General features: G+C 42.6%; 1 protein-coding gene across 1 annotated transcript in view; it reads left to right on the top strand.

Annotated features, from left to right (window-relative positions):
* Positions 1-17561, top strand: part of COL6A5 (collagen type VI alpha 5 chain) — a 117076-nt gene that overhangs the window by 18491 nt on the left and 81024 nt on the right. Inside the window, 5 exon segments of the mRNA XM_014566446.2 lie at positions 303-398; positions 1779-2369; positions 5659-6291; positions 12274-12834; positions 16142-16696. Of these exon segments, the coding sequence (XP_014421932.2) occupies positions 332-398; positions 1779-2369; positions 5659-6291; positions 12274-12834; positions 16142-16696 (2407 nt within the window). The 5' untranslated portion in view covers positions 303-331.

Genomic DNA, 17561 nt, shown 5'->3' on the forward strand with positions numbered 1-17561 from the left:
TTCCTCATCTGTCACTGTGGCTACAGTAGTTGTACCTCCCTGTAGGACTGTTGCAAGGATTAAATAAGCTAATATGTATAAAGCACTGAGAAAGTATCTGAGCCATGGTAAGGACTCAACAAATACTAGCATTATCTGTTTTCAACAAATATTCAAATGCTTGATGAATGTTTTATGAACACCTGGCATCGCTTTGACAAATACCTGTTTACAGTGTATTGTGCTGGAACACGACTTTCCTAGTAGTTTTTTCTTATTATACAGTGAAATTTTTCATGGTGTAAATAACATTTTTTTAACAGAGTAAAAGCAAGAGAACTTCACTAACAAGATGAAGACCCTGCTAATTATATTTGTCCTAAACCTTTGGACTGAAACACTGACAGATCAGAGCCCAGGTACCAGTATATTTTATGATTGTTATTATTTAGGAAAATACATATTTTTATGTCTCAACAAATCTTTATTTTAATACATAGAAAGAAGGTATTTATTTACTAAAAAGTCAAGGTAGACAACATTTCTTCATAGTTGGAGGTACACAATATCAAGCAAACTTAAGCTCTTAAAGATGACAGAAAGCCATGGGCAAAAGTCATGAATTATGCTACACCTGGCTAGAAAAACTTTAAATATTCATTGATTTGCTTAAGTTCCAATGTTCCATGCCTCTGTGAATAGAGTCAACCCATTTGTTTTGTAGGTCAGTCTGTGGGTTGGCCTTAATAAATGGAAGAAAAGGGAAAAAAAGGAACCCCACAGAGCAAAGTTTATATACATCTGGAATATGAGAGCTAGGGTTTTCTACTCTTCTGTAATTACTAAAAACATCATTCAAAAAAAGTGTTTTTAGCTCTGTGCTCTGTGACCCTAGGATTCCCTGATGAATTTCGGGGTCACTTTGAAAGAAATGTCCTGCTTGGTTAGACATGTACCAGCAGGTCTCTCACTGAGAGTGTGGAGGTGGCAGATCATGACTGCTGAAGTCAGCGTGGTTGGCGCCTCCCCTTGTGCAGACCCTCTTTATCAGGCTGGCACACCTCCCCCAGCCCCAGCTGCTGGGAGGATCACCTGCCACAGCTCAGGCTGAACCCCACTTTCTCAGGAGAATTGCTCTTGGCTTTTCCAGAACCACCTTAACCTGGAGGATATGCCCATAATCCTCTGCTCCTTCCCTCCAGTTCTTGGGGAAGGTCTGCGGCCAATGACGGACTAATAGACGAGGGCAAAAAACTGTCCCTCTTGCCCCAGAGGGGGACACTCTGCTGGAATGGATGCTCCAGAGTCCCCTTGGATCCAGCCACATCCTGCTTTGCTTCACACTTGCTCCTCTTTCTTTGCTTCCCCGTGGAAAGCCCTATACCCACGTCCCCATCTCAGATCTCTGTCTGCTCCGACCCAAGATAGCTGCTTACTCCATGCTGTTTCAGAAGTTAGTCCACAGACCACTAGGGGCCTTTCCAGTATCACATCATTTATTCTTTTAGAACAGTGTCAAAATGTTTTGGGTTCCACAACCAAAAAAGAAAAAAAAATGTCGGTTGACCCTGGCATCCAGTTGAGAAAAAAAAAATCTATCGCTAACTTTACAGAGGCCCTCTTGTTTGACATTTTAGCATAAACAAGGATGGTTTCTTCTGTGAGACCTCCAGAAGACACTTTCCTTGGGATTCTGAGTGATCCTTAACTCTAGGACATAGTCTCAAAGGAGTACTGGTGAGAAAACATCAAGGCTGAACCATCACCTTGTTGGGGGTTGTTGTCTCTTATTTTAATAGGGCCAGGCCCTGAGTACGCCGACGTGGTGTTCCTGGTGGACAGCTCCGACCAGCTGGGAGTGAAGTCCTTCCCATTCCTGAAGACGTTCATCACCAAGATGATCAGCAGCCTCCCTATAGAGGTGGAGAAGTACCGCGTGGGGCTGGCCCAGTATAGCGACGAGCTCCACTCTGAGTTCCAGCTCAGCGCCTTCAGGAGCCGGGGCGCCATGCTCAACCACCTCAAGAAGAACTTCGGGTTCCTGGGCGGCTCCCCGCGCCTGGGAAACGCTCTCCGGGAGGCGCACAGGACCTACTTCTCAAACGGAAGGGACAGGAAGCAGTTTCCCCCGATCCTGGTGGTCCTGGCTTCGGCCGAGCCTGAGGATGCCGTGGAAGAGGCCGCCGAGGCCCTGCGCAAAGACGGTGTGCGGATCGTCTCCGTGGGGACGCAGAGTGTGTCCGAGGAGACCCTGAAGGCCGTGGCCACGGCCCAGTTCCACTACCGCCTCCGCACGGTCCGAGACCTTGGCGCGTTCTCCCTGAACATGACGCAGATCCTCAAGGAGGCGGCTCAGTCCACGGAGGGAGCAGCCCACGCTGAAAGCGCAGGTGAGGCAGCCCTTGGTTGAAGAGGCGCCCCGTCCCCATGGGACGGGCTGCACCCTCCTCTCTCGCAGACCCCATTCTGGTTTCCGTGATTGGACGTAAGGAAGTACTGGCGGTGTCCGCACCGGGACCCTACTCTCACCCCTTCTGCACTTGCTTCTGAGTTTCCTCCGACACAGGAATCCTCTTGTGCTCCCCAGCCTTCCTGCAGCTGAATCACTCCTGCCATCATTTCAATCATTGTGTAAACCTCAGTCCTACTCTCCCGAGGCTTTCGGTTCAGAGTCCTTTCTTCGGTCTCCCAGTTCCTTGCGTACTTCCCAGGCTGTAAGATTACCGAGTTCTGTGTTGGTTCCACCCCCACATGAACCTTTAGTACCACGAGGGCAGAACCGGTAACTTCCATTCCCCTCCGTGTTCTTTGGGTCTACGCCGTGCCTGGCAGTGAGCCGGTGCTCTGTTTCTTAATGAGTGAATCAGTGAAAGTCTTGTGGATAAAGAATAAGATCCTTGTCTGTTCTCTTTCCCTCGTAGTGCTGGGCACGGTGTGAGGCACACAGTAAATACTCAACAAATGCTTGTCAATATATAGGGACACTGGGTGGGAACCAACGCCTTAGACAGAGACCGGGTAGAGAAGGGGGCGCTGCGCGCTGTAAGCGCTGCAACGCGGCAGCCCTGCAGGCGCGCGCGCCATTGGCTCATCCTCTCCTGCGCTGCTTCTCAGTTTGTGTGTGTGTGTGTGTGTGTGTGTGTGTGTGTGTGTGTGTGTGTGTGTGTGTGTGTGTGTGTGTGTGTGTGTGTGTGTGTTTTCCTTAAGGTAAAAATCTCTTTCATGAGTGTCACCATCTGCTAAAGAAGTTCAGCCCATTCTGCCTCCTAGCTGCCCCCCCCCTTTTGAATAGTAAAGTGATTTTATTCTAATAGCTGTAATTACAGTGCTTGTTTGTCGAAATGAAATCTGAAAACAGGTATACAGGGCAGCTGATTACTAATCATGTATTCAAAGCAGTAAGAGGTCCCACAACACCAAATAAAGCAGCTCTGAGGTTTCCCCCAATTTGAAGTTGAACTCCAGCTTCTTCAGTGTTTAGCAAAATACAAAAGAAAAAAGTAGAGGTTATCTTTTTCTTTTTTTCTTTTTTTATTGAGTTATAGTCAGCTTGCAATCTTGTGTCAATTTCTGGTGCACAGCACAATGCTTCAGTCATACCTGAATATACATAAATTCATTTTCATATTCTTTTTCACCATGAACTACTACAAGATATTGAATATAGTTCCCTGTGCTGTACAGTATAAACTTGTTTATCTATTTTATATATACCAGTCAGTATCTGCAAATCTCGAACTACCACTTTATCCCTTTCCACCCCTCTCCCCCAGCAACCACAAGTCTGTATTCTATGTCTGTGAGTCTGTTTCTGTTTTATATATAAGTTAATTTGTCCTTTTTTTTTATATATATTCCATGTATGAGTGATACCTTACTGTATTTTTCTTTATCTTTCTGGCTTACTTTGCTTAGAATGACATTCTCCAGGAACATCCATGTTGCTGCAAATCGCATTATTTTATTCTTTTTTATGGCTGAGTAGTATTCCATTGTATAAATATACCACAGCTTCCTTATCCAGTCGTCTGTTGATGGACATTTAGGTTGTTCCCATGTCTTGGCTATTGTAAATAGTGCTGCTATGAACATTGGGGTGCAGGTGTCTTTTTGAATTAGGGTTCCCTCTGGATATATGAGGTTATCACTTTTGATGGCAGATTCTGTGCTTATGTTTTTCACAGCTAAGACATACATGCTCTGGGCTTCTTGCTTGTTCCTACGTCTTGCTGGCCTTTCTGCCAGAATTCGTCTTCCTTTTTTTTTGTTTTCAGTAATTTTTTTTTTTATTGAGTTATAGTCAATTTACAATGTTGTATCAAATTCCAGTGTAGAGCACAATTTTTCAGTTATACATGAACGTACATATATTTATTGTCACTTTTTTTTTCTCTGTGAGCTACCTACCACAAGATCTTGTATATATTTCCCTGTGCTATACAGTATAATCTTGTTTATCTATTCTACACATGCCTGTCAGTATCTACAAATTTCGAACTCCCAGTCTGTCCCTTCCCACCCCCTGCCCCCTTGGCAACCACAAGTTTGTATGCTATGTCTATGAGTCTGTTTCTGTTTTGTATTTATGTTCTGTTTTGTTTTTTTTTTTTTAGATTCCACGTATGAGTAATCTCATATGGTATTTTTCTTTCTCTTTCTGGCTTACTTCACTTAGAATGACATTCTCCAGGGACATCCATGTTGCTACAAATGGTGTTATGTTGTCATTTTTTATGGCTGAATAGTATCCTCTTCCTTTTGAACCACATGTAACTGAATCTTTTTCTTCATTCACATCTCAACCCAAATGTAATCCTGTCAGAGAGACCCTCCCTGACTTATTTATGTCTCAGATAAGCTAGTCCTCACCCCACATCCATAGCATAGGGCAGCTCAGTTAGGTCACCTGTTTTGTTTCCTTGCTAGCATTTATTGTGGTCTGAAGGGGTATAATCTATTCATCTGACCTGCCTCTAGAATGTAAGCTCCCTGAGGTCAGAGATTTTTCTACTAATTCATGCCTGCATCCCAACACTTGAAAGTGGTGGTGGTTCATACTGGTGGTGGTGGACTTGGAGGTCTTAGTGGTGGCTGGTGGAGGTGGTGGTAGTGAGAGTGTTGGAGATGAAGGTGGTGGCATTGCTGGAGGTGAGGCTGGTGGTGGCAGAGTGATGGTTGTTGGTGGTGGTAGTGATTGTTGTTGGTAGGGATAGTAGAGGTGGCGGTAATGGTGATGGTGTTGGTGTTGGTGATCGTGAAGACCATGGTGGTGGTGATGGTGGTCAAGTTGGAGGAGATGGTGCTGTTGGTAATGGGGGTCATACTGGTGTTGATGATCACGAAGACCATGGTGGTGGTGATGGAGGTGGAGGTGATGGTGGTGGTGGTAGTGGTGGTTATACTGGTGGTGGTGGTCATGAAGTCCATGGTGATGGGATGTGGGAAGAAAATTAGTAAGAAGCATTCTTCAGTTAGAGGAAAGAGCATTGCAAAGCCTCTGGAGTCAATGATCAATGTAACTTTGTTCAGACTTTTTATCTTTCTTTCAGTTAAAAAAAATTGCTAACTGCATCTGTCACGACTACTTCTATTTTCACGGATGCCTGTTGACAATCTGCAAAGTGCGTTTCTCACCCTGGGCCGGGGGTTTGTGCTAATCCTCATGCTTTCTCTCCACAGTTCCCTCTCCCAGGGTGTGTCAGAAAGATTCCCTTGCTGACCTCATGTTCCTGGTAGATGAGTCTCTTGAGACCAGAGAAGATCTCCGGAACCTGCAGAGCTTCCTGAGGAACATCTCCTCCTCCATGGGTGTGAAAGAAAACTGCCTGCGGCTTGGCCTGATGAGTTACAGTGACAGAGCCCAGACGCTTTCTCTTCTGAAATCAAGCACAACCCAATCGGAATTTCAGAAGCAAATTGAGAAGCTGTCTCTGCGGGCTGGAAAATCCAACGCAGGGGTTGCCCTTGAGAAGCTGAGGGCAGAAGGCTTCTCAGCCTCAAATGGTAGCAGGAGGGCACAAGGAGTGCCTCAGATTGCAGTCCTGGTCACTCACAGACCGTCCGATGACCAGGTGCGCGAGGCTGCCCTGAGTCTCCGACTGGAGGACATAACTGTGTTTGCCACAGGCATCCAAGGAGCTAACAAGACCCAATTAGAAGAAATAGTGTCTTACCCTCCGGGACAGATGCTCTCCATGCTGAAGTCCTATGCAGACTTGGAAACTTACAGTAAGAACTTCCTGAAAAAGCTCCAGAATGAAATATGGTCCCAAATTTCAACTACTTCTGAACAAGTGGAACTTGATAAAACTGGTATGTTTTAAAAAATACTTTTCTTATTATAAAAGTAATCTGAATAGTTGCCTAGGGCCAGTGCAGGAGCAAGGGCTGACTGTAATTGGATTAGGGATTATGGAAGTGTTCTAAAACCAGATTTTGTTTGATGGTTGCACAGTTTCATAAATTTCCTAAAAATTATTGAATGGTTGCAATGAATGAATTTTTTAAGCATGCAAATCATACCTCAATAAAATGTAAAAAAAACAATGTTAATTATAAAATAGTTTCATGGTGCTGATGAACATAAAGAAGAAAATAAAATCGCCTGTCATCCTAGCTGTCAGATAAAGCCATTCTTAACATTTATTTCTCTTATCTTTTATTCTCTTCTCTCTTGACACTCATACACACACACACATTTTTTTTTTAAAAAGGATGTAACATTGTGAATATCAGTGCTGTTGAATGGAATTTTCTGCAGTGCTGGAAATGTTCCTTCTCTTCACTGTCCAATAAGGCAGCCAAGTATGGTTATTGAGCACCTGAAATGTGGGTAATATAACTGAAGAAATGAGTTTTAAATATAATTTAATTTTAATTTCTCTTTATTAGAATAGCCACAGGCTGGTGGTTGTCATATTGGACAGTGCAGGAATGCACTGTTAGGTACCTTGTATCAGTCACAATTATAGCTGAGTGTGACTAACAAAAGAAAAAACATAGCAATGATTTAAACAGGATGAAACCTATTTTTTTTTCTGTTTCACACATAAGTCCTAAGGTAGGTTTAAAAAGCTGGGTGATACACCACAGTGTCAGGGACCCTGTCTCTTTCTAAGTTGTTGTTTTTTGTGTTTGCCTCTGATCTCAGCATCATAATCCAGGATAACTGCTCCTGGCATTACATTCACATCCAGCAACAAGAACAATGGAAGAGAAGGAAAACGGCAGGTTTCCACCTCCTTTTCTTCAAGGACACTCCTAGGAATTGCACACACCACCTTTGCTGACATCCCATTGGCCAGAACGTGGTCACGTGTCACACCTCATTGTAAAAATGATGGCTAGAAAGTGTAGTGTTTATCTGGGCAGCCAAGTTCCTAGGCAAATACTGGGGACTAATTGGTATAGAAGGGGAGAATGGATGTTGGGGATAACCAGTACTATATGCCTTCCTCACTCTTCTATGAACCTTATAGAATGAACTTTTGTCCAATTCCTTAAACATTCTTTTGCAACATTTTTTTAAAGATTGGAAATAATATTCCATCTTGTGGATATGACATAATTTGTTTAACACCTCCTAAATTGTTGGCTGTAGAAATCATTGTCAATGTTTTGCTCTTACAAAAGCCTTGCAGGGGTTATCATTGTATTTATTTCTTTATCCTCAACCATGATTTTTTCTCACTTTTTAATCTTTTAAAATTATTTTCCTCCATCATTCAAAGGGAGGATATCCTATTTGAGATGCTCTGTGAATCTGCTGTGGTTTTGCTGAGCTCTTCTCAAAGATGCTCAGAGATACTTGCCTAAAGAGACTTGATGTGGCTTTGAATTTATCTAATTTCTGAGATATCTGTTGCCTTCACACATTTCCCTGCAGATAAAATGCTGCCCAACAATTGGGACTCGAATTTGGCAGCATTCACATGGTAGAGAATTATAATCCTCCAATGATATGAAAGTGTTTTTTTTTTAATGGAGGTACTGGGAATTGAACCCAGAACCTTGTGCGTGCTAAGCACACACTCTACTACTGAGCTCTATACCTACCCTGCTAAGGGTTAATTTTAAATTCAGATTAGTCAATTGAAGGTTTAAGGGCGCACCCTGGGCCAGCCCTGAATTTCCTCTGGCACATAAACATTGCAAGGCAGCAGCAAGAAACCAGGCCCCTCTTACTTCCTGAGTGATACACAGGGAGTCCCTCAGAGTGGCAGTCGCCTTGGTCTAGTACAAACTTTTAGAGCATAGGAGAGATGTGTAGTGTGATCTATCTCAGAGAGTTTGCAGTCATGTGACAAAAAGCTATTATTGTTATAGAATTTCTAAATGGGAAGATACAGGACCGAGGCTAGGGCAAGGGCCATCCAAGGGGATGGCTATCTTTCAGAAGATCTTAGTAAGTGACTTCTTGTTAATTCAGTGGCTCTCACACATTGGTACCTGAGTTAGATTGAGTTCCTCAGAAATAGATGGTAGATAAGGAGTCATGTGAAATCAATGGATTAGAAATATACACAGGAAAAACTGGGGGTGGGTAGGGAAGTGAGGATTTGGGAACATGAGGGCAGGATGATAAGGAAACTCTCAGGGAGGGTCAGATCCACAGAACCAGTCTAGAGACAGCACGGGTGAAACCTTAGAGTCGTCAAGGGGCAAGGTAACAAGAGAATTTCTATTCCAGCATACTTGAGGGAATATACATTTCCAGACACATTCCAGACACTTTCAACAGCTGGAAAGCAGCCCATGTACCAGCAGACACAGGTCCTAGCTGTTGGAATGAGAGCACGGAAACTGGTATACACAAAATAGTAAAGGACTTGAGAGGTTACGGGCAGGGCACCCAAAGTGTCTACTGTGAACTTATCAGAGTTTGCTGCGAAGCTTGTGAGCAATTCAGTGGCCCAACCCAATGACTCTAGTCTCTGTGGGTAGGGCCTAGGCACTTGCATTTTAGAAAGCTCCCCAATGAACTCACACTAGGAATACTGGAGAACCACTACTGTAGTGAATTTGCCATGGTCTAGAGTTGGGTAGCTAGCTGTGCAGTTTTAGAGTGGTCAGACAGAGAGAATTCATCAATATTGACGGTCCCTGAGGTACCCACCACATCTGGCACTAGTAGGCATTTCATTTATTAACTAGAACTTTGTTCAGTCCAGGGAAGACTCACATTAACCAAACCGAGGGACTGATGTATAACAAAAGGATGGCAATTACCTTTGTAATGGAACTTTTGGTGCTCAGGGTCCTGGACATTCATGTCCTCTGAGAAATATAGTCTGTCCCTGTAGGCATGTAGACCAGTGAGCAGCTAAATTGTCATCCAAAGAGTGCTGGAGGTTGTAGAATCAGAGCAAGGGAGTTAGTTTTGTGACTGAAATGTCTAGCGGTATTTAATCAGGGGAATGTAATTTAAAATCAGATATATAGATCTGCATCTCTGCCTCTCTCTTGACATAATTGTGCAGGTGAGGTCGTGGGCCAGGGGACACATTTTTCTTCAGCACTGTCCAATTGAACTTTTTTGATGGAAATATTCTATAATTATACCATCCAGAATGTTAGGCAGCTGGCCACATAGGACTGTTAAGCACCTTGAAATGTGGCTATGACAACTGAAGAGCTTTCTTTTAAATTGTATTTAATTTTAAGCTGCTTGATTTCACATTTTAATAGCAGTGTGTGACTAGTGGCTAGTGTATTGGACCAGCCCGGCTCCAGGTGGGGTTGGATGGGTCTTGCCATGGTTGCCTGCTAGGACTCGGGGGTTTTTCTCTACTTCATTGCTGACCACCATTCTTCCTTCTGAAGAATACCTAATTCTTCTTTATTAGCTGTATAAATCCGTTCATTCTGTCTGCTGTTAAGTTTTGCTGGCCTGGGATCAACCCTGTCTTTTGCAGATCACTGCTTATCTTTGCCCTAATACTTTACATGTAGATTTCGTAATTTAATGCTCAGGGTTACATGTATTTCCAAAATTTCTTATTTCTTAAGGACCAACTCACTGTAGCCTACAGGAGTGTCAGTAGCTATAAATCCCCTCCACCCAAAAACTATCCAGAAAGAAAATAGTTTTGAAGTGACTAAATTGTCCTGTATTTTAAAGATCCTTCAAAATGCAGAGTAGATAAACAAGATTATACTGTATAGCACAGGGAAATATATACAAGATCTTACGGTAGCTCACAGAGAAAAAAATGTGACAATGAATTACATATATGTTCATGTATAACTGAAAAATTGTGCTCCACACTGAAATTTGACACAACATTGTAAAATGATTATAAATCAATAAAAAAAGTTAAAAAAAATAAACATCCTCAACCTTTTGCGCACATAACCTAAGTTTTCAAGGCGTGCTGTTTTCTTCTACCCAGTTTCACCGAGGACTAGACAGAGTTGTGAGCAGGCTATTAGGAATGTTAAAGCACTTTCTCACAGAATCTGCTCAGCACAGGAAGGAACACTGAGAGCTTTTTTATTCAACATTTTTTTGTTGAAATCCTGGGATGTACCAGGCCTACTAGGTGGAAGAGGAAAACTAAGTCAAGTCTCTGCCCTCGTGGAGATGACATTCTGTGGCCCATGAACAAATGAATAGGGTATTTCAGAAGGTAATGGGCACCATAAGGAAAACAAATGGGGTGACTAGAGAGACAGTGATTGCTGTGCTTTAGCTGGAAGGGAAGAGAAGGACTTTTTACTGCCATTTGTGTTGGCACATCATTGAGATGAGAATGAATCAGCCATGTGAATATTTGGGGGGAAGAGTATTCCAGGAAAGGGGAGGGCATGTGCAAAAGCCCTGGGGCATGTTTAAAGCAGAGAGAGGAGCCCATGTAGTTGGAACACGGTGAGTAAGATGAAGAACAGCTGGAAACAGGGTCAGAGAGAGAAGCAGGGGGAAAGACCAGGCTGACTTTTCATGTTTAAATTCTAAATGCAGTAATCAATCATTTAAGTTGAAGAGTAATATGGTCTAGTTCTTGGTTTTTTTTTTTAATTTTGTTATTGAAGTAGTAGTTGATTTACAATTGTTTCAGGTGTACAGCAAAGGGATTCAGTTATACATATACATATATATATTCAGACTCTTTTTCATTATAGGTTATTACAAGATATTGAGTATAGTTCCCTGTGCTGTACAGTAGGACCTTGGTGTTTATTTTATATATAGTAGTTTGTATCTGCTAATCCCAAACTAAATATCCCTCTCCTCCCTTCCCCTTTGGTAACCATAGTTTTTTTCTATGTCTGTGAATCTATTTTTGGTTTGTAAATAAGATTTGTGTTTTTTTTTTCTTTTTTAGATTCCACATATAAGTGGTATCATATTTGTCTTTCTCTGTCTGACTCAGTTCACTTAGTATGATAATCTCTAGGTCCATCCATGTTGTTGCAGATGGCATTATTTCACTCTTTTTTTAATCTTGTTTTAAATTTTTTTTATTGAAGTATAGTCAGTTTACAATGTGTCAATTTCTAGTGTATATCATAATGTTTCAGTTGTATGTATATGTATATATGTTTGTTTTCATATTCTTTTTCATTGTAGGTTACTACAAGATATTGAATATAGTTCCCTGTGCTATGCAGAAGAAACTTGTTGTTTATCCAGTTTATATACAGTAGTTAGTATCTGCAAATTTCAAGCTCCCAATTTATCCCTTCCCACCCCCTTCCCCTGCTGGTAACCATAAGTTTGTTCTCTATATTTCATTCTTTTTACTGCTGAGTAGTATTCCATTGTATAAATATAGTACAGCTTCTTTATCCAGTCCTCTTCAATAGACGTTTAGGTTACTTCCTTGTCTTGGCTGCTGTAAATAGCGCTGCCTTGTTCTAGCTTTAAGTATATTGTTCTAGTTGCTCCAGGCAGAAGAGGTTATTGGGGAAATAAGAACAGAAGGTCATCTATCCCATCCCATTTCTTAGGAAATATAAGGCAGAAACTGTCTGAAAAGGCAGGTGTCAATACTAGAACGATTTTAACTAAGAGCCTGGATACTTGGGAATCTGGTCCTTACCCTATAATTACTGGCCGTGTGACCTCAGACAAACCCCTATGTCTCCTTCAGTTTCAATTTCCTCATGAGATTGTAAATTTCAAAGGCGAAAACGGGCATGAATGTGCTTAGGAAAGTGTCCAGGCTTCTGAAGGGTCCTCATTCTTTAGAACCTTCCCAGCCTCGTGCTCCTGTGCAAACCCACTTGGAATGTTCACTCCAGATTCTCTGTAATTCATGGAAAATGCAGTTTCCACTTTACATTTTTCTGCAGGCTGTGTGGATACAAAAGAGGCCGATCTCTATTTCCTCATCGACGGCTCCGGCAGCATTGAGGACAAACACTTTGAGCAAATCAAGGCATTTATGACGGCAGTGATAGATATGTTTAGCATCGGCCCAGGCAAAGTCCAAGTTGGCACTGTGCAGTTTTCAGACACGACGGAAGTGGAATTTAATATCAGTCACTATTCTAATGATGTGAAATTAAAGCAGGCTGTTTCTAACATCAAGCAACTCAAAGGCGGCACTTTGACTGGGGCAGCACTGGACTTCATGCTGCGAGTGATCAGGGAGGACAGGAGACACAGGACCACCGAGGTCCCCTGTTACCTCGTTGTGTTGACTGACGGGATGTCAACGGATGGCGTTGTGGAACCTGCTGAGAGACTGCGGGCTGAACACATCACCATTCATGCAGTCGGCATCGGGGAGGCCAACAAGATAGAACTACTACAAATTGCTGGGCAAGAGGAGAGGGTTAGTTTTGGGCAGAACTTTGATTCTTTAAAGAGCATAAAAGACGAGGTTGTTCGCAGCATCTGCAGTGAGAAAGGTAAGCCAAACAAAAAGGCTTTATTCCCTGTACCTCATTCGTGGCTTCAGGTGGACAAATAGCCAGGCTCAGACAAGGAGCGAGGGGACCAGTGGTCTGGCTGACACTTTGCTGACTTCTTTCACAACTGTGGAGGGATTCAGCCCCTCATTTGAAACCCGTAGCCGAGATTGGAGAATCCCTCTACAGACAGCTGTCCTGGGGCCATCTTGGAAGTCAGAAGCGGGAAGGTTGCTAAGAGTGTTGTTGCCTTGACAAAGCCCACTTCTGTGAGGGGTAGGAGGCACTATATCCTGTGTGTGTGTGTGTGTGTGTGTGTGTGCGTGCGCGCGCGCGTGCGTACATGTACACACACTCACTGAGGCAGGTAAGTACAGTAGAAAAGAAGATGAGCTCTGACTTTAACTAGATTAGGGTTCAACTCGCTTCACTACCTGAGCCTTGAACTTGCTCATCTGTAAAATCAGGACAGTGCCTACATCAGAGTATCCTTGTAGGTTTAGTGTCATAAACACCAGCCATTATTCCTCTATGGTGAACGCAGATCTGGTACATATGAAACCCTGGTACATACAGAAACACGTATTTGTATTTTTGTTCTGGCTAAAAACCAAGTAACCAAAAGTTAGGGAGAACAAACTTGCAAATTCGTGTACCTGATTGTTATTTCTCTTATTAACATAGCCACTTACTAATGGAAGATGGTATGTGTTGATGGCTGGTCTTAGCACATGAAAATGCTGTCTGCTGAGAGGCATGTTAGCTTCTGGATTAGGATAAAGGATGCAGGAGTCAAAGCATCAAAGTCCACACGCCAGCTTTATCAGTGATGGGCTGCCAACCTGGAGTGGTTACTTACTGTCTTCCTGCCTTGGTCCCTTGTGTGTAGGCTTCTTGTGAAACTTAAAGGTAATAATGTGTGCGGACACTTAGAAGAGTGCTTGGCCCACGGTCAGCGCTGCATAAAACTTAGCTCTTGTAAAAGTTGGCTGAGGTGTGCCCTGAGGAGAAAAGGAAAAGAATTCTCACTTATTTGAACTTACAAAAGTGACAGTGTGTTGGAATTTTCTCTGAGTCACTCAAATCAAAAGAAAACTAAGCGAGCCCATAAGCAGGACTCAAAGCAAAATCCTAAATCACAATGTAATCGGTTTTTCTTCCTGTTGTGGGCAGTAGCAGCGTGGGGTCTTCAGGATGTCTTAGAAAGAGGACCAGAGTCAATGTTCCCTGACGTTTCCTGGAGCTGATGCCAAGGAGAGTAAAAGGGCTTCAGGAAGCATAAGCTGGATTGTAAGTCAGGTCTCTCCAGGGAGGAGGTCATGGACCAGTCTGAAGAGATGCAGTATGCTTTTTGTAGGTCAGGGAATTGCATTTCAGAAGCCCAACCCCTGGCACACTCAATGGAGGAGGCAAACTGTGGGCCAGGAAATGGGCCACGAGATGGAGAACAGAGGCAGAAAGGCTAAGGAGCTGAGCTGAAGGGCCTAGAAAAAGCCTGACTGGTCTCAGCAGAGGTGGATGGAGGGAGACACAGCATATTGGTTAAGGGGCAGTTTCAACTGCTCCAGCAAAAGGACCGCACACTGCACAACCCGGAATATTGTTTCACTCCTGTGTCACGGTCCAGGGTAAGCCGTCCTGGTCTAGCAAAGAGGCTGGTCCATGCACAACAGAGCATCCATCTCTAGGTCAAAAGTGGAGCGTCTGTTCCCATCACCTTGCATTTGTGGGAAGGGAGATGGGGCCAGGAGAGCTCCATTGTTTCGCTATTAAGACGCAGAAGCGGCCAGATCACTCCTGCTCAGACCTGTTGGCCAGAACACAGTCACAGGGCCCCCATCTAGCTTCAAGGAAGCCTGGGAAATATAGTCTGTACCTGGGTGACCATCTGCCCAGTTGAAACTTTATTGACATGGAAGAGATGGGGGAACCGATAGCAGAGGACAAGAAACAGTCTCTGTTCCAAGTAGAGGCAAGAAGGTAGATTCTGTGAATAGTAAACCACATGTATAAGTCTTTTCTTCTGACGTGCGTTTCCTGGAAGAGAGCCTTGCACATTTCACAGCACTGGGGCTTTGCCAAGGACACCAGCATCTTCAGTGACTTCCCTGTTTACAACTTCCAAAATGGCCCCAGGGCAGCTGCGGATCTCCAGTGATGGCCTTAGTGCCCCCTGGTGGGCCTTATACAAGTTATTAAAAATAGTCAGCATCTTTTAATTCTTCTAGGGCTGATGCTCACTGTTCATTTTCAAATAGTATGGGATAGACTCTGCGCATAGTGGGGGGGGGCTGGTAAGAAAATGGAGGTGGTAACTAAGAAGATACATGCTGCGTTTACACAGCCTGTAAATATATTGTCTTTAGCATGTATCTTCTTAGTCTTAACCCTTTTGTCTATATGTGATATATATAAATAAATACATATTTGTCTTAGTATATTATTAATATACATTAATATATTAATGTATAAACGTATGTAATATAAATATATATTTACCTATATATAATATATATGCACGATAGTACGTATATGTATATGTATGTATACATATACACACACCTGTACTATGAGTTATTAACATATTTTATGGCTTATAGAAATTAGTATTCTATGTGTATATATGTGTACAGATACCTATTTACATGTGCATATATATGTCCACTTCCCATCAGTAGGATATCTACAAATTTTATGTATAAATAAACAGTCCATGTTGAATGGATACATACTTACTAATGTCTTTATTACCTCTCGTAAAAGCTTTTGACCCCAATTTCTAATGTTGATTTATAGTGTTTATCAAATCACTTTAAATTATCCCAGAAAATTGTGCTATATAAATATTCCTGGGAACTTTGTGTTTCAAGAAAATACATAAAACCATAGAATATTACTCATATTAGTGTCTAAAATTGATTGCTCTTCTCTGATTTCCTTTTTTGATCACCATTGTGTCTTTAACCCATAGCCTGAAGTTTGCCATTTTGTACACATCAAGAATTATGAATGAGTGAATTATGAATAAATGCATAATGCATGCATGAAGAAACGAATGAATGAATGCATACTCCGGGAGTTGCATTTCTTCTTTAAAACTTCTTAGGTCATCTTCAGTGAATTTCTGATTTAGGGTTCTAGTCAACAGGCTTCTATAAAAGAAGTAACACTTTCAGGTGCAACGGCAGTTGCTTGAGTTAATTTTTGATATTTTCTGATTAATGGATTTATTTCTGCTTTACTGTCTGCATGGATCCTGAGAGCCATGCCAACCTGGTTTATTTCTGGTCTTTTTGATTACGTGCAGGATGTGAAGACATGAAGGCTGACATCATGTTTCTGGTGGATGGTTCTAGGAGTATAGGACCTGAAAATTTTGTGAAAATGAAAACCTTCATGAAAAACCTATTAGCTAAGATTCAGGTTGGTCCAGACAAAGTCCGGATTGGTGTCATCCAGTTCAGTGACTATAATAAGGAAGAATTCCAGCTTGACAAATACTTCACACAAGAAGAAATTTCTGATGCCATAGACAGCATGTCTCACATCGACCAGAACACTTTGACTGGAAGTGCACTAACCTTCGTAGCTGACTACTTCACCGAGCCCAGGGGGGGCCGTCCCACAGTCAGAAAGTTCCTCATCCTCATCACGGATGGAGAAGCCCAAGATGAAGTCAGAGACCCCGCGAGAGCCCTTCGGGACAAAGGTGTGACCATCTTCTCCGTGGGGGTGTACGGTGCCGTTAGGTCTCAGCTGGAGGAGATCAGTGGGGACAGCAGCCTGGTCTTCCATGTTGAGAACTTCGATGATCTAAAGGCTATAGAGAAAAAGCTTGTCTTCCGTGTGTGCGCTCTTCACGGTAAGGGACCCTGTCACCCTTCAGGGCTCGAGGGTGGGTGCTGACGACTTCAGAGTGGGGTGGACAGTGACTGGCACTCTGGACTTCAGTCTTAACTTTTGGTCTTCTCTATATTGAGTAAAACACTCATGACTCATGATTTCTAGGGATATTGCAATTTTGTCCACTAACTTGTCAGCAAAGTAGTCTGACTTTGATGACTTCAAATATATTCCAAGAGGGTCTCAGATTTATATATGTAACTTCCAGCTCTTTAATACCTGTGTACCTAGAGTTCTCCAGAGCCAGTTTTTAATCCCAGCTGACTCCTCCAAATTGTTTCTTGGCTGCCTATAACCATTGTTAAGCAGTAACTAATTAGAGATACAAATTCATCGTCCTGTTAGTTAAGTACAATATCCTAAGCGCACTCCAGCCGCCCCAGCAAAACCCTCTGTGTTTTAAATATATGGTGTGTGTTTTCATTACTTTGTGTTAGCCTTCTTACCCTCAGTCAGCTTAGCATTTCACATGTGCCTGTTCATGCATCCATCTCTTTGGAAAACTTCACCTTGTTACTTTAAAAAAAAAATAATTGCTTGGGAGTGAGGCATCATCCTTTTCATCTGACAAACTGTAGCGCTTTTTGAATTATATTGAACAACCTGCAGTTTGAGCCCATCAGTTTTTTTTCTTTTCTTTTTGTTTTGTAGAGGGGGAGGTAGTTAGGTTTTTTTTTTTTTTTTAATAGAGGTACTGGGGATGGAACCCAGGACTTGGTGCATGCTAAGTGTGTGCTCTACCACTGAGCTCTGCCCTCCCCACAAGCCTGTCAATTTTAATGGTTCTTGAGTGAGAACTTGCTATAAATCTATCACATGTTGTG

This window comes from Camelus ferus, chromosome 1 (genome assembly GCF_009834535.1).
Source record: "Camelus ferus isolate YT-003-E chromosome 1, BCGSAC_Cfer_1.0, whole genome shotgun sequence".
NCBI classification, from domain to species: Eukaryota; Metazoa; Chordata; class Mammalia; order Artiodactyla; family Camelidae; genus Camelus; species Camelus ferus.